The sequence below is a fragment of the Hydra vulgaris genome, chromosome 05 (assembly GCF_038396675.1).
Source record: "Hydra vulgaris chromosome 05, alternate assembly HydraT2T_AEP".
Lineage (NCBI taxonomy): Eukaryota > Metazoa > Cnidaria > Hydrozoa > Anthoathecata > Hydridae > Hydra > Hydra vulgaris.
Genome location: NC_088924.1, coordinates 25,958,305 through 25,981,790, shown reverse-complemented (window position 1 = coordinate 25,981,790; position 23,486 = coordinate 25,958,305). Strand labels below are relative to the sequence as shown.

The window sequence follows — 23,486 nt, the reverse complement described above, 5'->3', positions numbered from 1 at the left end:
GGCACACAAACATATATATATATATATATATATATATATATATATATATATATATATATATATATATATATATATATATATATATATATATATATATATATATATATATATATATATATATATATATATATATATATATATATATATATATATATATATATATATATATATATATATAGAAAGTAACCTTATATAAAGCATGGAAAAAGAATAAAATTTGTAGTAAAATTTAGTCAAATAATTCAAAAAAAGTTAAGCAAAATAAAATTATCAATTTTATTTTTTATTTCTTCATAAATTATGAGCCTAAAATATTAACATAAGTGGTATATATAATATTTTAGTAACTAGTATTTTTACGAATATTAAGATCGCAGAAGGATAACATACAATAAAGGAGATTACGCATTTTTTATATTTACCTTTGTTTCTACTTTAACTCAACTCTAAGTCCAAAACACAAGCTTTCACAACAAAGGCTGCTGCGTGATGAAACAAATTAAGCGTGTTACTATCAGAGTTGTGGAATAGAATGAACTGGGAACCACTCGCATACGAAATATTCTCTATCGCTACACAACTATCCCATTTAAAAGAAAATCATTAAAATAACAAGATTCCATTAAATGGTTTCTCTAACACTTGATCTTGACATAGTGCGGGAATCTTTTTTGACTGTAGGACGATTAAAAAATAAGGTTATTAAAAGACAAAAAACGTTTAGATGTTGCTAAGAATAGATATACAATTAGTGAACATTCTGTTTGAAAAAACTTATTGAATAATTATTATAAAACGAAGTTCTTGATGGTTACTTACCATTTTTTTAACAAACTTAATAGTTGTTTTACGTAAGAGTCGTATTGTAAACGAGTTCAATTTATTAATATATTATTATAGTATTATTATACAAATATGCGATAAACACAAAGAAAAGATCGTAAATCACATCTAGTAGTAGAAGAATTGCTCGAATCCGTTGTTGTTTGATAGGCTACTCCAAGAAGATAGAAATGCTATTTATACAAATTCCCAAGGAGGACATTAATAGTTTTATACAATTAGCCAATCCAAACAATTTACGTTTATGACAATTTGATTAGCGCAACACAAACTGTTAGTAAAGTTAAATTAAAACAGTTTTCATTGAAATTTTAATACAAGAAAAGTTATTACTAATGAGAAGTTTAGTTTCTTTGCTACTTTTGGCAGTGTGAAACAATGCAAAATTTAAAAAAAAACGTTTGTCGGTGTTTGAAAATGTTTTTTTGAAATAGAAAAAGTGAACATTTCTGCAATAAACTATTGAATCAGAAATGTAATGCAAACTCTTTAAACAATAAAAAAAAAGTCTGTAGCAAAACAAAGTCCACTGAGGTAAAGGGTGAGATGGAATGACTTTTCTCAAATAATAAAATTATTCAAATAAGCTCTATATTCTTCATAATATGTAGCTGCATCATCTCCAATTCTTTCAGTTGAAATTTAAAAAAATTTTCAGCAATATAGACGATAGCACAAGCTTTGGATGTTTTTCAATAGTTGATTTAGCGGTTATAAAGCAACTTCTACTAGATCTTTATTTTCCAAAACTATTTTCAATTTGATTACCTAACTAAAAATACATTTTCATTTTCGTTTGATAGAGCGTGAAAGTTTGTATCTCTCTTAAGCTGACGAACTTATTTATCAAATGTTAGTTTCATGTTTTCTGCCATTGTTGCAAGAGCAAGCAATTTTTTTCTAATTTATATCATCTAAGAAACTGATTTTATTGTATGAATCATCTCTATACCTAGTATTACATTGAATATTCACTATTTTCCAAAATTTTATTAAACTCAAAAAATTATTGGCACTCTTGATACTTTTTTTCTCTCTTTTAGAATGAGCTTTTTAAGCTGCAACTGTCTCCTAAATAATTGTAAACAAGTGCTTGCTTTTTGCCGTTCTATTGGTTTGGGTTTATTGACGTTTAGTCATTCTGGATAAATTTACTAATCAATTTTATTTTTAAGTGTATACAAGTTAACTCTGATTTGTAATGTAAGTTTTCATTATGAATTAATTGCATGTGAGTTTTTTTGCCAGCTAATTGTTTCTTTTAACTAGCCGTTCCAATAACTATCGATTATATTGCAATTATTAGTAGCACATTATTTAAACTTTGATCATTCGAACTTTAGTTACTAATTTTCTAGATAATTTAGTTTTTTCTGTTCTGCGCAATCAAACTAAATGTGCTGAAAATATGTTCTTTTAATGGTAGATGAAGTTTATATGAAAGCAACATTTTTGTAATAAAGTTGAAATATTTTTGGACGGATTATAAAAGACAGATCTTCGACGAATTGCATTTTCTATTTACTTAATGGAATCATGTACAGAAGAATCTTCTATTTTCTTAATGGAGTCATGTACAGTAGCATCTTTTATTTACTTAATGAAGTCAAAAACATCTTCATTAAATATAATAACTTTTCTTAAAATAATTTTTCTAAGCTTATTTGTTTTCAACTTTTACAAATACAAGAAAATAACAAAAAATAAACAAAATATAAAAGCAATTTAAGTAAGAAGCAACCAATATTTTTTATTTTTTTTAAGTTTTTTGCTCCATAAGAAACACTCTGTTTTTCTTAAAGAGTGTTTGTTGGAATAAAAAAAGCATTTGACTCAGTTGAGCACACAATCATCCTAGACAAGTTACAATAAAGCGTTGTTAGAGGTATGCCTTTTTTTGTAATAGAACATGATTTGTTTCCATTTATGGTATCAACTAATAACTAGCTAAATCTTTTAATATCTTGGAATCAAAAAAGACTCTAATCTATATCTTGCACCGCCTCTTCAAGACTTAGCATTGAAAGATTAAACGGCATGTTAACTGAAATCCGTCATAATGTTAATCATGAACTTAGTTTAATATATAATGCTCTTTTTCACTCTCATCTCAGATATTATTTGTTTGGCACCAAAATCATAATAACTTACCTCGTTTATCAGTGCCGTGGCTTATGGATTTGGCCCCCCCCCCCCCAAAAAAAAAAAATCTAGCCATTACGGCCCCAATTTTTTTTTTATTTTTTCTAAAAAAGTGGATAAATTTTACAGATTACTTCAAAACAGCTGGGTACCTGACATATTTTAACGTCGCCGTTCATTAGACTAAATGCAATCAAATTAACGCTTAAATTCAATTAAATATATTTTATAATTGTTAAATTGATATAGAGTTACTAAAGAGTTTCTTTAACTACAGTAAATGCATTACGCAGATAATAGAAGTACTTCGCAAACCATCAAAAAAAGGGTTTACGACGTGTTTTCATGCTTGCAAACTCATTTATTATGCCTTCATAACTTAATGTTCTTGCAACCTCGTTCTCAATAGACAGCATTGCTAAGGAAGACAAACGTTCATCGACCATTGTTGACCTATTTAAAAATATAAAGAAATAAAGCTACACGTATTTATGTATAATGAAGCAAGATTATTTATACTAACCTATGAAATGTTTTAACTAGTTTTAACTTGCTGAAGCTACGTTCTGCATTTGCAACAGTAACTGGTAAAGTAAGAATGATTCGTAACGCAATAACTAAATTGAGATAAGTTTCTTGCAGCTCTTCTTTGTAGATGTAGTTTAGGAAGTCATATGCAGATTTTAGGAGAGCATTTTTTTCCTCCTTTAAAACTATGACGAAACATTTTAACTCCGATTCTAAATCCTCAGAATCTATATCAGCAAGCTTTATTTGCAAATTTTTGCAATAAGCAGACAAAGAATTTTCATTACAAGCTTTGATAAGACTCTCAGATCGGTAAAGAAAGTCATAAAGCTTTGTGACAATGCTAATCTGTTCAAAACGATCTTTTACTGATGCAACTGACATATCAATTAGTGGCAAAAAGAAATCTACTTTATACTGATGTTCAGGTTGCCAAGTGTGATCAGCACACTCGTATGAATAAATCGATTTTTTTTTTCGTGAATGCACAATCGAAAAAATCTTTTCAATAACCCAATACTTCTGCGATTTCTGATGCCTTAAAACGTGCGTCAGAAAATCCATTTTCGCGATACTCATAAAGAAACGCTTTTGTTGCATTTATTTCACTAGCTAATATGTCAAGAGAGGTTGCAGAAGACTGAAGCAGCTTACTTGACTTGTTAATTTGAAATAAAACGTCATACCAAATAATGATTGATAATAAGAAAGGCCATGTTCTAATATATTCTGTCAGTGATCGTACTTCTGTGGCTGTTGCCCCATCTCTTTTTTCTAAGGCCTGTTCTTTCAATTTTTCAAGTGCCTCTAAGATTTCTTTTAAATAGAAGCGAAGTGGTTTAACACAGTTTATTCTACTTTCCCATCTGGTATCTGATTGTGGCTTGACTGAAAATGTCACGCATGATTTTAAAATTTCTTTTGGATTCAATCTCCCTGGCTATAAGTCTAATCAACTCGTTCTGTGTGTCATTGCTCAAGTAGTGCTCCTTGGTTTCTTTGTCCAATTATTTGCATAACTATTTTTTAGAAAAAATATTGTTCATAAATATACCTTTCCACAACTTATTACTTATAACCCTAATTCGCATTTTTTCAAAAGGGAAAGTGCCCTCATAATACAAAAAGATATTCAGACGTTGAAGCTAATTTAAGTTTAATATTTTAGAATGAAAAAAAATTTAAATTGTACTTTATTGTCATGGTAATTATGAAAATATTAAAAAAAGTAACTAAATATGAGTTCTTACCCTGGTTAACTTTTCCAAATAATGGCATTTATTCGAAATCTCATATTGCTTTTCTGTGTTACTAATACTTTGAAATTTGATCTGAAACAATAAAATTTTGAAAAATACGAGTTAGTATTTTAGTGAATAAATATCGTCATTTAATGAATCTTGGGTGAAATTTAAAACCTGTCAATAAATTTAAATTAAGAAAAAGAAAATGAAGTTGAAAATTTAATATCTCAACGCTCACACGTTTGGGCAAGGGTAAATATACTGGAGTTTTTTTCCATTTTTCCATGACCCAATTTTTTGTAAAGAATCCTCATTTGGATAAGGCATGAAGATACTTAAGTTAGAAGTGTGAATGTCATACCTCATAAACATCAAGAAATCTCTTATATATAGTATTTATCTCTAAACGTCAAGAAATCTCTTATATATAGTATTTATCTCTAAATACTCTTTTCTTTCCAGCAGTTCTTGCTTTTTCTTGACCCAATTTTTTTTTCCTAATAATTAAGAATAATTTAAAAAAGATATATATCATTTTCTTATTACAATTTATAAACATATATAAACAAACAAATGCATTAAAGATCTTTAAAAAAAGTACAAAAGATAGAGGCAATCGAGTCAAATTTAAGTTAAACATTGAACATAATCAAAGTAAAAATAAAGTAGATAGAACTTACTTTATAAGAAGAATTGTTACTTTTTGCGAGGCACAAAATTAAGCAGAAATAAAATAGCTTTAATGTTGTTATGTGCGATATATGGGTAAAATTTGAAAAATTATAGGTAAAATTTGATGAGATTGAATCAAATAAACAAAATTACTTTCCTGACGTTTGTTTAAAAAGTTCTATTATTCCCATTTTATTCTAAATTAATTTTTGCTTCTAAAATAAGAATTGATAATAAAATAAGTATTCAATTTTCGCTTACTTCATGGAGTACTTACCCCTTAAAACAACTGTTGTTTTCACACAAGTGCTGTTAAAGTTTTAACTAACACTAATGATAACCCCCTGAATTTGCATTCAATAACTTTTGCAAACCTTTTAGAATCAGGTTTGATAAATTTTTATTATGGCTGCCTATTTTATAAAAAATAATTTAACTCAACTAAAATTATATTGCATCGTTTCTTTAACAATACTTTATGCAAATTTATTTTCTGCAACCTGAAACGTTTTCCTTAAATTATTCGGTTATTGTTTAAGGATCAAACATTTTTGCAAATGAAATGCAAGGTTTACGTTTTTTTTTTAATATATATTAAAAGTGAAACTTTTGTACGATAAACTTGTTACTTCCAATAAAAAAGGGATAGAAATTATTTTTGTAAAGCTCATTGTTATAAAATAAATACTATAATAACAGTACTAAATGTAAATAACTACTAAATATAAATAAAATAACTGTAAATAACTGTAAATAAATACTTTAATACTGTAATAACATATTCGAAGACCTAAAAAAAAAAGTACGACCTAACTTAAAATTAAAGCTTAATTTTTTTGACATTTTTTTACTTTTTCTTAAGATTTTTTATTTTTAGATTTTTATTTTGCAATACAAAAGATTTTTTTACAAAACGCCCTTTTGTCAATCAATTTTTGCAAAAGTCTTATCAATACTTACATAAATACATTAGACATTATGCATAATTATTATATATGTATATTGCATACAATCTCTCTCTCTCTCTCTCTCTCTCTCTCTCTCTCTCTCTCTCTCTCTCTCTCTCTCTCTCTCTCTCTCTCTCTCTCTCTCTCTCTCTATATATATATATATATATATATATATATATATATATATATATATATATATATATATATATATATATATATACATATATATATATATATATATATTGTCATTAGTTTATTAAATTTTTTAAGACTTAGTTGTTGTTGCGGATTTCAGTTTTTTTGCGACTTTCAAAAGTCAAATACACGTTTTTTTTTTACAAGAAACCAAGCAAGCGGTTTAGTTCAAGCAAGTTTTTTTATTTTAGGGGTACTCTTTCTGAATATAGTGCTAAAAGTTTCTTAAAATTTTCTTAAATTTCAGATCATTAAAAGATCGAAAATTTAAATCGTTTCAAACATCCATTACATCCAAATATACCAAGCTTACTTTCTTCTGCAAAAAAAGAAGCAGAAATACTAACAAAGGAGTCTCGATCTTTGATATTTTTACTAAAGTTATGCTTAAATAAAGTTGTCTGTTCTTTGCGCTTATCCGTTGCTGAATGATATATTATATATATATATATATATATATATATATATATATATATATATATATATATATATATATATATATATATATATATATATATATATATATATATATATATATGTAAAAAAGTGTAAACGTAATAAAAAAATAACATTTGGATAATATTGAATGACCAGATCTAAGGAGGCTTCTATATCAAAGTTAGTTATTGCACATTGAAACCTGCTGCTTAAGATTCTTTGAACTTTTGTCAAAATTTTGACTCTATTTTGACTCTATTTTGACTCTATTTTGACTCTATTTTGACTCTATTTTGACTCTATTTTGACTCTATTTTGACTCTATTTTGACTCTATTTTGACTCTATTTTGACTCTATTTTGACTCTATTTTGACGTAATTAACATAAAAAATAAAACGCTTCTAAATTTTAACAAATTTTAAGTAAAAACGTTTTTAAAGTTGCGTTCGAAAACGTCTGGTCGCCGCCTCACAAATATACGTAATAAAAATTAAAAAAAAAAACGTTTCCGTTGGATATTTAATTAAAATCTTTAAAACGTAACTGGCCTCGCCAAAGTAAATATACTTTCAGCTATTTCATTTTTTACAAAATGTATATGTTTAAATTTTTTACTGTCTTTTGAGTATTATTCATTAGATCTCAGCAATCTTTTTTTTTTTACTGATGCCATAGTACTGCCTTCCTTTATTATAAATTCCGTCGCTTACAATTTATTAGGCTATTTGAATAGTTATACTTAATTTGTTTTAACAGTCTACCATTTCCCACCATCTTTGTTTTTGAAATGAATTTACTGTCCTATTTTTAATACATATACTTTGTACACCTCTCATCGGCATGAGAACGCTCATACATACTGAGTTAAATACGTAACGTAATTAACATAAAACCTGTTATACGAGCTCTTTCATTTTGATGTTAGATGTATAGCGTTTCAATATTGCAAGCAGCTATATTACTTGTTAAGTTTGAGATAATGTAAGTTTCTGATTATACTCACTACTACGGTATACAACAGTTATTTATGTGCAATTACAAATTCTCAAAATAAAAAAAAGTTCTCCTAAGACTTTTTTTATTATTTTGTTTTTTAAAAAAACTTACAAATAGAATCTCCATTGGAGCCTGGGAGTGAGTAAATCTGATATTTTAGAAATAGTCAAAACACACTCCCCATCCATTTATTATTTAATAATTACAATAGTAGGAAACATGCTAACAGTCATACAGTTTATTTAAGTGACTTTTCTGTCGCTAGAGTTAATCTTATTATATTCAATAACTTTATCATAACCATTAAAAAATATAAAATCCCGTAAGGTAAGGTCGTAAATCACGTTTTTTTTTTTTCTTGTTATTTTACAATTTTAAAGTAAAGTAATTAAAAAGCTCAATCATTTATTAATGTTTGATTGCCGTACGGAAAATCTGTAATGATTGTTTGAATGAAAGTCTCAATTTAATTTCAAATTTTCTATTTTTACTTGGATTTATTTATTATCAAATGCGCAAAAATGCAAACTTTTTTTGTTTTTTGATTTGTCTCAAATCATTTTCTTTCTGATCTTTTTTTTAACTCATCATGGAAATAAAATTTTTTATAATGCTGTCATAACTTTCATAACTGCGTAAATAAAAGAAAAAGAAAAGTCAATAAAATATAAGCAAACTTTAACTTATATATTCATATAAAAAAATTGTGTTTTGTTCCATTTATTAATATGGACACACTAGTTTCTTGCTTATTTTGTGATAATAAACAAAAGCTAGGATCTGTGCTAGTTGGCGCGTCATGTTTGAATGTAATGGTGTTGGGAAGAAAATCTGTACTTTTTCGTGTACTTTTTAGTATACAGTTAAAAAATCTTGTAGCAACTTTTTTTCATCTCATGTTCATACTTTAAAGATGAGTAAATAGTTATGATATTGTTAAAATGATGTTATGATATTTTTAAAAATAAACATTTTTGTTTTGCAAATACTTTTATGCACGGATTATTCACAATATCAGATGAGAATTTGAAAGATTTAAATTGCTTTTCAAGAATTATAAAAATTCAAATTTTGTATCATGTCCATAAGAATCAAAATTAAATGATTAATAATATTGAATTTAAATATTAATCAATAACTTTAAATATTTTTAATTAATATTAAAAATTGATATTAAATAGTTTGTTGCTCATATAAGGAATACAATATACAAGTCCCAATATTTTACACTTTACTACAATATTTTACCACTACCTTGAGAAATATTTTGTCTTTTATAAGACCTCTTCCCTCCTCTTTGATAATAATATTTTTACAAGCGAAAATTCGACTTTGTTTGGTTAACATTTTTAAAAAGTTAATAAGATGTAATAGTATAATGACTTGTTTTTCGGTTTATATAATTGCATAGTTATGCTAATCATTACGTTTTTTAGCAGAATAACAAATGTAACTTACGTAACTTTTAAAACAATTTAATTTGATTAAATTTAGTTTTGACCGACGACTGTTCTTACAAATTTATGGCATGTTTGCATTTACCTGTAATTGCATTTTAACTTGCTTCATAGTTGTTATATATTTCTTTATATTAGTTGCTATATATTTCTCTTGATCAAAATTTGCATTTTAAGTTCCATTTTATTCAAACCTGTTTTTACGTGAAGAACTAGTTTAGAATAGATTGTGGTTTTTAGACAAACCTCCTGAACGTGAAAACTTTCACACTTATATAGCACCCAAATAAATTTATTACAGGCAATATTTGTTAAAATCAAATATTATTACTTTGCTAGTAATAACACTACATTATTGGTACTTAGGGGTCCGTCGCCAAAAGCTTTACTCTTCAACACGCTTAAAGCAACCTTGGCTATAATTTCTACTACTAAAGAAATATTACTAAATGGTCACAGACACAAAATATATAAAAAAGTTGTTTAGAAGTTTTAAGACGGTTTTAAACGTTTAAAGACGTTTAACGTTAAACGACAAATATTTTCAAAACGTTAAACGTTTAAAAAAGGTTTTAAACGTTAAAGAAGTTTTAAACGTTTAGAAGTTTTAAACTCCGTTCTGTAAATTTTAAAAAATGGCTTACTCTGGTTTGATCAAGGAGGTTTTGTTGATCTTTGTTTTTTATAAAGCTCGCTGATGCCTTGTGTTGAAATGATATTGAAATGATCGAAATGTTAATCTTGATTAACATTTTGATCATTTCAAATAAAAAATATGAATTTTGAAATAAACAAGCGAAATCAAATATTGTTTCATTGATATTAGCTTTATCGGTTATCATTGGAAATCGCAAGCCTAAATCTTATTATGATTTTGTTGTTATAGAATTCAGTCTATGATAAGTTTTTTTTCTTTTCTTTAATGCTGCTATTAACAAATAAAATAGTATATCCTTATAAAAATAGAGCTATTTAATTTTACAGATTATCTAAATACTAATCTGCTTTTAAACGAGTCGTTTGCCAATTGATCAAAACATAGACATTGGCTGAAGATACCGATCGGGTTGTAGTCACGATTTTTGTGAAGACATTACTAAAAAATGAATCGTTTGAAACCTTTCATAGGTTTAATTTTTTTTCTTGCTGTAATTTCATACAATAGCAGGGTAACATGCCTGGCAAGCAAGCTTGTTCAACAAGGACCTAAAAGCCAAAACCAAAATTCGTTAGTTGCATTGGTAAGAACTGTTCTAGTTAAAATGCACAAGTTTTAAGACAAGTTAGAACAATTTTAATTTTGTTTTTACATGACGTGTTACAAAAGATGTTTTACTATCTTTTTTTAATGAAAAAGTATTAAAAGTGCTGACAAATGTTCTGTGTTTTAGCGTACAAAAATAGTGGACTTCTGCAAAAAAAATCCAAACGCTTGTCCTTTAAATTTGGACTCGATAACGGAAAGATAACAAGGTTGGCGAATGGCATGTTTACCTAGAAACCTTGAAATCGTTCGAAAGAAAAAGAAGAAGAAAAAGAAGCAAATATTTAATTTCATATAAATGGTTAACTTGTTTGTTAAAACAGAAGAAAACTTATTAAAAACGAAAACCCTCGATACTTTACATAAGACAATAGAGTTTTAGGCTGTAAATAATATAGATATATATACAAACATTTATAAATATTTTACCATCTTTAAATTGAATGATTCGCTCAGCATTTAATTTTCGATGTAAATATAAAAATTTTTTATCAATAAACATTCCATTTTCATTTTATAAAAGTTATAATTTGATGAAGAAAAGTAAAAAATGCTAGGATAAAAGCAAAATAGTTTTACAAAATTTTTTATGGTTCCGTATCTAATATTATTCACTTTCTCCAAACCTCCTACTTCGCTTGTAGGGTGTGTGAATTTTTACTATGCTTTTTATTGCAATAATAATTGGTGTGTTGCAACTACTTTGATTACGCAATTCAAACACTTAGGTTACGCTATATATACACATTTACACGAATTACTACTAGTAATTCGTGGCATAAAAAATAGAAGAAAAAAACACAGTAATACCTAGCGGCGAAACTAACAGGAAAAGCTTGAAAGCAAGTTTGGTGCATTGAAAAACATTGCATCGCAAAAGCTAATTTGTGTTTTAATTTTTTTAATTTTTTAATTTAATTTTGACTTGGCCAACTTTAGGACATATTTTTAACAATACTCATGTTTATAGATATTGCTTCTGCTCCAATTCGACTTCACTTTTCAATTAATTAAACTTTTCTAAATATTTATTTCATATAAAATTGAAGAAAATTTAACTTTTTGAAATTAAAATTTCGTATTTTTGCGCGAAATAGACTTTATCATGCATCATCATGACTTTCTAAATTTTAGCCTTTTAACATATTTTTTTAAAATTATCTTTTTATTAAATATCTAGCTTAAAGTTTTTTGCTTTGAACTAATATTATAATGATTTTGTGTTATTTAAAAGAAAAGAAAAAAACTAATTATCAAAACATGTGTTCACAAGAGCATGAAAGCGCGCGAAACTCATCAATAGTTTGTACATGTTCTTGTATTTTTAGCCTTGCATTTTCATAAAAAGCTTATTCTTCTACTTTTGAACAAAATCAAAAATCGTATTTATATATTGCATACGTAAATCTCGCTATTGCATACGTATATCTCGCTGATTACATTGTTGCGCAGTGTTTCCGTTTTAAAAGTAGATGGCTAATGAAGATATTCTTAAAAAAAAAGTTCTATATATATTTTCTATATATTTAGTTTGTGGGAAAGTATTTATAAATAGAATATCATTTTAAGCAAATCTAATGATCTCGTAAATTGATTATCGTATGAGGAAGTTAGATAAAAATCAAACAGTATATACACAAAGAGGATATTTTCATTTAAATATCAACAAATAAGATATTTTCACCTTCAAAAAAGATTTTTTGCACAAAAAAATCTAAATTGTATCAATAAAATCACATGAATGAACACACAGCAAGTGTCAAAATGCAAAATAAAATAAAAATAAAAAAACTTTATATGCGCACAGAAGATTCTTATTGAAAAAAAGTTGTTTACAAAATTATTTTGCATATGGAACTTTTTAAAGTATTGTACACATAGTAGTAGTGCTGTGATTTAGGTGATATTAAATCATAGTTTTTCTACTACTATTAGGAAAATTAAACCTGTTTTGTGAAAAATCCACTATAAATTGATCGTTTAAATTCTTAGTTTTGATTTGATCATTCAAAAACTTTGATTAGCAATAACGATATATAATACACATAAATACATACATACATACATACATACATACATACATACATACATACATACATACATACATACATACATACATACATACATACATACATACATACATACATACATACATACATACATACATACATACATACATACATACATACATACACATATACATAGACGGTTAAGAACAAAAGGCAGATTAAAGTTCGATAAGGAAGGAGTAGAAGATAGGGGGAAGAATCATCGTGCGCCTTACGAGAGTGGCAAATAACTTTTTTTTTTTAGGTGCCTGTAGATGTCCTTACAGTTTTATCACAGAGCTCGGCAAAATAGCATTTAATAGGAAGTTCATGCCTTCCTAACATGAATAATAATAACGTATACTTTGTTTCTGAGGCAAGTGCGAATCGGATCAATAAATTAATAAATTGGATCAAAAAAAGTTGTAATCTTGTAATTTTGTATTAGTAAAAAGTAGTTGTCACTTTGTAACAATAAAATAAATATTTTATTTATATAAATTAAAAAAATAAAAAAATAAAAAATAAACGCTTTTACAAGAAAGTTTAGGGCAAAAAGGGGCAACATGGCTAATGGAGCAAGACGGCTTTTCATATAACAACTCAACAAAAAAAACTTAAAAATGGGTGGAAACGAAACTGTATCTACATCTTGTATTTTAAAACGCCAATTGGTTTTTTGAATTATTATTATTGCAATTTTATACGCATAAGTTTATTTTTACGCTTAAAAAAAAATACCTCGGTTTCGGTTATTTATCATAATAATATATATTTACTGTAACAACAATAACTTATTATTTTGAAATAACCAAGGGGTTTCAAAACATTTGCCATCTTCCCCTAACTTTATAAATATGTATAAAAAAATTATCAATTGTTAAGATCAATTTTTTTGAGTTGCACCTTTTTTTTCCAAGTTTTTACGAAGATGTTTTTAAAGTCCTTGTTTATTTTTTATTTACAGGAGTTCCAGTTTTTAAAAATTTTAATATAAAACTTTTGTTAAGCTTTAAGAAGTTTTATCATAAAATTATTTTTTTTCATAATATTTATAAGTAAATAAGAATTTAAGTTTTTTACCTTAATTATTTTACTTGTCTAAAATCTTTTCAGTGATTCGATTTCAGTGACTTCAGATAGCATTATTCATAAGTTAATTAAAATTTTTTTTATAAAAATCTATTGAAAAAAATCGTAGATACTTTTTTGTAAACATATTTATTTTTAGGTCTTGTTTTTTTCTTTTGTTTTTTGATATCTTTGTTATAGGCTTCATTTAAAATACGATTATAAATAAGGACACTACCATAGATTTGACACTAGTAGGACAGTTAACTAATAGCACGATAAAAAAGATTGCTTCAAAAAGTATAACTTACTAGAGTTCAAGGACTATTAGCTGATCGACGGGAATTGACTATTTCGGAAAGTCTTGTCAAGTCTTGTTTTTCTTAAAATGGTTACAATAAAGTAAAACTGCAAAATTTTGTTTTAATAGGTTTTGAATTTTTTCAATACCATTTTTTGGTTTAGTAGCCGTATTAGAATTGAAATGTTATTACTTCAAATGCCAACACCTCTTAAACGCAAACGCTTATGATAAATTTGCACACCCTTGCTGACGCTTAACTTAGTGCATAGTTTGACGCAAATTGACGCAAATTTAAATCTTTGATCCACTTGCATTAACATACTTGTTAATTAACACAATAAAAAGCTTACTTATTATAATTAAAAATTTACGTAATGCAACTTACGTACTGTGCATTGAATAGTATTAGTATAGTGCATGTTTAAACGTAAATCGGACTTAAGAAGTATTTACTCATTTACTGTAGTGTTTTAATATAATTGTTGAGTATTTTTTCTTGATGACTTAAAATGTTTAAAAAAAGTTTTGCGAAAATAATTTAAAATGATCTCAATATATATTAAAATATTCAAAATATTTGATTAATTAGCTTTTATATATATATATATATATATATATATATATATATATATATATATATATATATATATATATATATATATATATATATATATATATATATATATATAAAATGTCACGTTCACAAAATCTCATGGAAGCAATAGCATTAGAGTCACATACAATAAACTATTATATAATCAAAAACAAATAAATACTGTATATGGTACACAACAATTTATCATTACCGGGCTTGTTATAATTAGCATACTGACAGACATGTACGAAATGCAAATATTCTAATATTTAATTTGGTTTGAAATTAATTTTTGAATTTTAAATTTTTTGGTTTAATATACCGTAAAATCGCCTAAGTTCGGTCACTTAAAAACTAGTACTCAATATTTAGTTTAAAATGAAAACATCTACTTTGACCGAACTTTCATTACCATCTCATAAGTTCGGTCGCTATATAAATACCAATAACGTATCACAAACTTAACGTCACAAATACTAAAAATTAATTTTAAAATGTTGTTTTGTTGTAAAATTATGATATAATTTCAGATAATACCAGTAAAATAGGAGGCCGCGACTCAAAAAAAAAAATCTTTAGGGCTGCCAAAGAAAACATAAAGCACATAAAAAAGCACATAAAAAAAGGCCTTTTTAAATATAAGTAGTAGTATTTTAATTTTTATTGTAATTATTCAACTATTTTATTACTTTGGCCATTATCACATTTGCTGCGCCACTGGTAAAAAAAATTAAAAATATATTTTTCAATTGATTTAAAAAGGTATTTTCAATTAATAAAAAAACACTACTTTGCTTTAAATCAAAAATTAGCTTTGTATGTTTATTGGCAATTTTTGCACATACTGTTGACCATGTAGAACAGCAAGACCCACAGAACCAATCGTCACAGGATTTGCAACGCATCCATAATTGTCGTAGAGCTGTTATTTTATCTCCAAAAAAAATGTCACAAGCTTAATATCTTTTAGAATTCAAAGAACCGTCAGTTATTTTGAAATTATGAACAAATTTGTTATTCAAATAAAAAACCATGGCGCGTATCCATCATAAAAATGTCAAAATTTACTGGTAAATTTACAGGTCAAGTTACCGGTAAGTTTTACATTTGCAACACTAATCAACATTTCACAATATTTATTTATTTTAATAATTTGCTTATTTTAGATTTTAATAATATGCACTTTTTCAAACTGTTGTTTTGCCAAAGAATTATTTCAGCAGATTGCATTTAGACGTTATTTTTTTTGATAGATTCTTATTTACGAAATAAGTACAAATATTATTGAGAAATTTTTTTTTAAATTTGAGTTTTTCATGCTTTTTTTATATTTTTTCTTAAATGACCGAAGTAACATGGTGGCCGAACTTAGGAGATTTTACGGTACGTTTATAAAATTGTTTATGTGTAGAAAAACGTTTATTGATAATATTTTTAGAGAATTCAGGTTAACAAATTTTGTAATAGTAGTATTTTGAATAGCTGTAAAGATAAGGGCTGCAATATAAAATTGAAAAACGTGATATACATTTTTTTTTATATATGCTACATTATAGTTTCCTAATCCATGAGTATCTAATCTATTTTTATTGCATTTGAAAAACTCTTTAAATAAATGTGATAAGACGAGCTCTTATATATATATATTTTAGCATGAACCACAAACTTTAATTGATATTAATTTTTTAAACGTTTAGTGCATTTAGAAGTTTTAGCAAAAGTTCAGCATGAGTGAGTTTATCTTTAAAGACACATTTTAATGTCGGCATGCTTGCCGCATGTTTTTGATGTCGATAAGTGCTACTGGGTATGGTCTATGGGTTTGTCTCATACCATACATATAATAAGTTTGCATGAAGTTAATGTACACTTTCGATGAGATAATTTCATCAATAAGTATCCTTGGAAATTTAGTTGCTTTGGTTCTTTCGATTTCGATTATTTTTTTTGACCATGGTGTTATGACCATAATTTTTTCTTTCTTTGATTGGAATGTAATACAAACATAGTTTGTTTTTTCTGTGTTCAAATGATAATTTGTTAGATTTAAACCTTAGATTAAGATTTAGCTTTATCAGCTTGACGATTAATGTTGACAAAACCAAGATCACTTAGCAAAATACCATTAATATAATTATGGAAAGTAATTAAATTTCTTTCCTTTCTGTTACACCGCTAATTTTGTTGTTAATTGTTTTATCGTTTTTACGTCACTAATTTAACCGGAGTGTAAATAAATTAAATACACACACACATATATATTAAAAAATATAAAATAAAAATTGATATAAAAATGTAAAAAATATTATAAAATATTATACAATATTATAAAATATATGTAAGTAATTTATTAGTTAGCCTTGACCTAAAGATATACGAAGTAGAGTAATTTAGTTATTGTTAGTTGTTACTTTGGTTTGTAGTGAGCCTTGTAATTTTTTAATAAGAATTTATTTTCGTGGCGGTACTTTTCATTCACAAATAGTTAAAAACTAATCTTTAGTAAATACCATGAAATAGTAGTAATAATAAAAATAATAATGATAATGATAATGATGATAAATTAACAACTATAGAATTATAAGAAAATTATATAATGATAAACCAATATCATAATAATAAACAAATAAAAATTGAATATTATGCACAGACAGGAAAGTTACAAACAGTTATATACTGACAAAACGTAACAACCTATTATGTAACTAAAACAATTACTGCAGAAAAATTAACAATGATTTAATAAATATAATAACCCCAAAACAATAAAAGTAATATAAATGTTTCATTAAAAAATAACAATAAATAAACAAAAAAAAATTTTCAATAACACTCACAAATAAAAATGTGTCACACACATACACAAATATACATAGTGGGCACCTTTTGGAAGTATTTGAGTATGGGGATATAAACTTCCGAATAGACCATGTAAATATAGAGGTTTCATTGAAGTTATTTTTCAAATCCCTAACGTAGTTTGATAATTTGTACTTAACATTATTGAATGATGATTTGTGATTGTGTTATATCTGGTTTTCCATTCACCATCCGTTAACCCAATATAAACTTTGTTGGGCTCGTTTTTAGCTGTGTTTAGGCATTTGTATATAATGTTTGTGGATTTGCTTTTTTCATTCAGGGGAAATTCTGCTTTATTTTGACAATTGCATTTTGGATCATTATTTTCAATTCTTGGGAAGATTTTTTTGTTCTAGTTTTAAATAATTTTTTAAAAATTTTCAGTGCAGCTGTAGATTACCTTTACAGTGTTTCTGTTAAAGATTTTGTTAAGCTTCTGGATTTTAGAGAAATTTTTTTCTAGTCATTTTAAAAACATTTTAGCAACATTTGCAGAAAATTTTTTGTTAAATGGGGGGTTGAACCATGTGATATTGCGTTCACAATTTTTTTGGGTGTGTTTTGATCTGATACTCAAGGGAGCAGTTTTTGTATCCCATATTTTTTAGTGCTTGTTCATATTCGTTTTTGGATTCAAATTTCTTTAAACTTCGTTTGAAAATTTTGCGAAAGTGTGTTGCATATTGAAGTAGGTAAGTCCTTGATAATTTGTGGTGGGTGAAAATGAAAAGATGCACTGTGCGTAACTCTAATACAAAATGAGGAAATAGGCATATAAATAAAGAAGCATTCAACAAATTGAACTGATTTTTTCACAACACATCGAATTTTTGCTTATATTTCTATATTTAAAAGAAAATATATACAGTTTTTGTATAAAAAAGATAATCAGTTTACTGTATTTCTTTCGGTTCAACCGGACTAATTCCTGACTAATCCTGAAAATTACATAAGTCCGAATATTATTTTTTCTAAAAACGGAAGGCGCCGATATTTTTATGGAATTTTACAGACAATTTTACAAAATTTAGTTCTACAAACAATTTTACAAAATTTAGTTCTACAAAAAATTTTACAAAATTTTACATTAACATGATTTAATAATAAACAGTCTTTAGTTTCTTATAAAGTTTCTCAACGTTCCAATTGATGTTTTTAATAACATGTGGCTATGAATATAGCCATTGTTTTTTAAATTCAATGCAGAACAGCTTATCAGTATGACATTTTAGTTCATGATATAGATCTTTCTAGATTATTTAATTACTAATTAAAATTTATTAAACTATTTCAAAAAATTTTTTAAAAACAAAAAACAACGAAACTTTGGATTGTTATTATAAACTATATTGAGATTTCTTTACCAAAAAAAAAAAAAAAAAAAAAAAATACAATAAAAACTATTAACAATAACATAACATTCAAAAATACACTCAATAGAGGTACATATCAAATGTCACATACAAATAATTAGCTATATCCCTGATATTTTTTGCCAAGAAAGTTAGACGTGGATGACTAACTCGTACAGCTTTGCTTTCCTTATTCCTGGCTTCAATAGCACTCTCAGACTAAGAACCTGATTGGAGGATACTTAAAATACCTAATAAAAGAAGCACTATTAATTATTGTTTTACCTAAAAATTGTGACATTTGTGAGTTTTTTTAAAAATGTGTTATTAATAATGATTGCAAATAGATATTCAGACTTCTGATTGAAAATCTATATCTGGTCTTGTAGTCGTGCTGTTCATATCAATGTGTAAGTCTCGAAATAACTTATTTATTTTGATTTAGGTGCTCTTCGTTGTACAGGGTAGATGCTTGAAATCCGGACAATTTTAAATTTGCCGGCATTTTTTTGTTTTTAAATTCTATGTTGCGAAATTCAAACATTAATCAAAACAAACATTTTACTCTCGGGAAAAAAAATAAAAATTGCAAATTTAGCACATCATGTCAAAGGAATTTGACCGTAGAATTGTAGTGGTTGAGTCCCTCCGCGCCGGGCGCTCTGTCCCAGAGATTATAAAATGGTTTGGCTTCTCAAAAAGCACAGTTTATGATATTGCAAAGAGGTTTAATGATGGTGCAGAGTCTGTAGAACGAAAAGAAAAGACTGCTCACAAACCAATCAGGAATAAGGCCTTCATCAGCAGAGTACAGAATTTTATTAACAAAAACCCCAGCACCTTCATCAGGAAACTGAGCAAAGATATGAATGTGTCTCATTACACCATGAGAAGAGTGATCTGTGATAACCTTAGGTACAAGTCCTATGTCCTGAAAGTCAGGCAGATGCTGTCTGCTTCAATAAACGAGAAGAGAGTGGCTAAGTGTTCCGTTCTTTTAGCATCAATAAAACATGAAGCTGCCGGTAAACTTCGTTTTTTCAGCGATGAGAAAATTTTTACTGTGGATGCCAAAGTGAACAGAAGAAATGACAGATGGTTGGCTCAAGACCCAGAAGATGTCTCAGTGATTGGTCAGAAAAAATTTCCAGCCTCTGTCCATGTCTTTATGTCTGCTTCCAGCAAAGGCCATGTCATGCCACCACACTTCTTCCTGAAAGGCCAAAATGTCAACAAAGAAGTCTACTTGGACCTTCTGATTAAGGTGGCGAAATCTTGGATGGACAAGTGTTCCAATGGTAGGCCATATGTGTTTCAGCAAGACTCAGCTCCTGCTCATACCTCCAATTTGGTACAGAGTTGGCTTGAAGAGAATCTCCCTATGTTCTGGTTGAAGCACTTTTAGCCTCCAAACTCACCAGATCTCAATCCATTGGACTATTATGTCTGGGGCACTCTGGAACGTGAGACCAGTAAATCAAGTCACAACACTGTTAAATATCTAAAGCGAGCAATTATTTCTGCAGCTGTCAACATGTTGGCCGATGAGGTGGAGCACGCCTGCTCCAGGTTCAGGAAGCGTATCGAGCAAGTCATCGAAGCTAAAGGCAGCTGGATTAAGTGAAATGAAAGCTCTAATATGTGTACATTACTGTTTAAAGTTTCAGAAATATAGCTTTGAAACTAATACTTTTATTGTAATTTTTATTTTGTGTCAAAAATGTCCGGATTTCGAGCATCCATCGTGTACACTATAAAAAATAAAAGAATACGTTAAAGCGTTTCCAACACCAACAAAAATGTCAAACTTAGAGTGTTTTTGTGAAACATAGTAAAAACAATTTGTGTGTGTGTGTGTATATATAGTGTAAACTGGGGTAAGAGTAAACAGTTTAGCTTCAAATTCAAATATTTTTTTAAAGAAAAAATATTTTTTGTTTATTTTTTTTTTTGTTTTAAAGAATTTTTAAGAAAATATTTTACATAATATAAATAAAAAAAAATTAAGAAAAAATATTTTGAAAAGCTTTAAGAAAATCAGTTTTTATGAAGAAAAAAAACGTATACTTTTCCTCTTATAATTGGAGAAAAGTAAACTAGTTAATTTTTAATAACTTTTTTTAAGATATAAAAAAATTTAAAACTAAATAAGGATATTAAGAAAATCAAGCAAAATTAATTAAAAATAAAATGAAAACTAATCTTATTAGAAGTTAAGTTTACAAAAGACTATTTTAATCAAATAAACGAAAAAAACTATTTATAAATTAAAAAAATAGCTGTTTTATCGGCAGAAGCAGGTTCGCACCATTTTTTCATGCAAAAAAACTCTTCACCAATTTTGTATTTTTTGGGTAAACACGATCGACAAACCCAAGACTTGCAATTAAAAGCTTCACATTGGTACCACATTTTGTTTTGAGTTGGCAATGCTTCTTCCTAAACTCTGCGTTACTTTTTGCACCTCTTGATTTCTTTGTCTTGTCTCGGTTTTTTTGAACGTTGCACTTGCTGAGTTTCATCTAAAGCTTCACTGAAGTGAATGTTTCTTTAATTGCTTTGACATTTTGGCCTCATTGTCTTGCTTTAGTTTCTCGGAATGCTGACTCTTTTCGGTTTTTTTTGCGTGTCAATATGGTGGCGCTTTAAAACGTTTTTCAAATTGTTTTTGAGTCTTTCTGTGAAGTGTTGCAACATTTGATACATTTGAGCAGGAGTCACTGGTGTTGTTATTAAATTTTGAAGTTGGCAAATCGTTGGAGTTAGATACTGACTGATGTTAGATAACGATATAGGCTGGGATGTGGATGATGATGTGTATTGAAATAACTTGTTATTTTGTCTTCGGTACAAGAGGCAGCTCAAAGAGACAAAATATTGCCTGCAACTCTGACGTTTAATTTGACTCCATCATTTTGTGAAACCTTGATGCCATTTTCGTCCTGGTATACCATTTAGAGGAAACAGATGTCTTTGATTTGTAGATACTAAATTTCCCCCAACTATTACGATGACATCTGCGAATATTCTGCCAAAACCCCAATCGGCCAAACTGATAAATACTGAAAAAGAACAAATTCAAATGCTGTACTTAGCACGGTAGATGTACCTCTACCATGTGATTGGACTTTGTTGTGCACACGCTTGTGAAGAGTTGCCTTTGGTATATTGTATGCCTCTGAATCTTTACGGAGTGATATATCACCTTTTTTATTTGTTCTACTGCAAGTTGCAATTGCGCTTCATTGTAGGTTGTTTGCATTTTATGAATGTAGGTACGAGTCATTTTGTTTTAAAATTTTTCAGATTAATATCAAAGGCTGCCTTATTTATTTATGTTTTAAATAATTAATAACTATTATTTAGTTTAACCGCGCTCGACCTAATGCATAAGTGTGAGCTATTAATCTTTCCCCGAAAAACATTTATATTGGTTTTTTGCTCACAACTTTTTTCTGGAACTAGCAAATTGAATTTTGAAAAGAGAATCTTGATCATTAAAATTTTTTCTACAAAACTGCCTTTTCTGATAAGCAAAATTTAATTTTAGTCTTTAAAGATTTAAAGTCGATTTTTTAGAAAATTTTTTTTTTTTTTTTCGAGGGTAAGAATTTTAAGGTTTGCTAAGGCAACATTAATTTTTTTCAATAAATTTTACACCTTTCACACCTGCCTGCAACCACTTTTTAGTTTTACGATTTGACCCCGGACATTGTCATACATCGTTGGATTCGTTACAATGAGTAGATTTAGGTTTGATATGTCACCGAAATCATAAAATTCCTTTTAGCAAAATATTTACGTTTTAGGAGCCAAAAGGGCCCAACTTAGGAACATTTTCCCAAATTCATGGATTTTTTTATTTTTTTTTTAAATAAATTTGTTTAACAAATTTATCAATTATTTAAAAGTTATAGCCATTTAGTTTGTGAAAATAAGTCATAAATAGAATATATCGTTTGGATATGACTGTCATGAATATGTCATTTGTAAAATACAACTACATTATATATATATATACAAACCATTGACATTAACTAATGTTTTATATTAGGATTCTGTTTATTAATAAACATATTTTTGTGACATTATCATAAAAAAGTTATAATTAAGTAAAGTTAAAACATAGATTCCAATTTGCAATATTTACATGGTTTTTTCCGTTAAAACTGATAACAGCTTTTTTCAAATGTTCAGAAAAGGAGCTGTGACTTTTGGAAACTTTGAGCCTATTCCAAGATTCATTAACAAAATTGTAAAGAATTGCTTCAACAGCTTGTTCAGAATAGCAGCCTAATCCACGCCCTCTTACTGCACAAAAAGCGCCTATGTGTTTTATAATAAAATGAATTTTTAATAAAACAGTTATTCCATGGTCTTCAACAAGTGTTCTGTAGTGATCTTCAAAGTTTTTAATATGTGTTTGAAAATCGTTATGAAGTTTTTGTCCAAAACAAGACTCAACCATATTGTTTAAAATTCTAAGCTCCTCTGCCAATGGCTTTAAATTAATTGGCAATGCAC

At 27.3% G+C, this 23,486-nt stretch overlaps 1 protein-coding gene and 2 long non-coding RNA genes across 3 annotated transcripts; 1 reads left to right on the top strand and 2 right to left on the bottom strand.

Moving 5' to 3' along the window:
• Nucleotides 1-3,183: 3,183 nt before the first annotated feature.
• LOC136080021 (uncharacterized) lies at nt 3,184-5,248 on the bottom strand. Its single transcript, XM_065796657.1, has 3 exons — nt 4,764-5,248; nt 3,509-4,532; nt 3,184-3,438 (listed from the first exon to the last, which is right to left on the bottom strand). Exons 2-3 carry the CDS (start codon nt 4,111-4,113, stop codon nt 3,303-3,305), a joined length of 741 nt encoding a protein of 246 aa, XP_065652729.1. The 5' UTR covers nt 4,114-4,532; nt 4,764-5,248; the 3' UTR covers nt 3,184-3,302.
• Nucleotides 5,249-10,420: 5,172 nt separating this feature from the next.
• Nucleotides 10,421-14,390, bottom strand: LOC136080724 (uncharacterized). Its single transcript, XR_010638609.1, has 2 exons — nt 14,161-14,390; nt 10,421-10,672 (listed from the first exon to the last, which is right to left on the bottom strand). It is a non-coding gene; the product is annotated as an uncharacterized LOC136080724 (long non-coding RNA).
• On the top strand, nt 10,567-11,273 carry LOC136080723 (uncharacterized). Its single transcript, XR_010638608.1, has 2 exons — nt 10,567-10,707; nt 10,858-11,273. It is a non-coding gene; the product is annotated as an uncharacterized LOC136080723 (long non-coding RNA).
• Nucleotides 14,391-23,486: the final 9,096 nt, after the last annotated feature.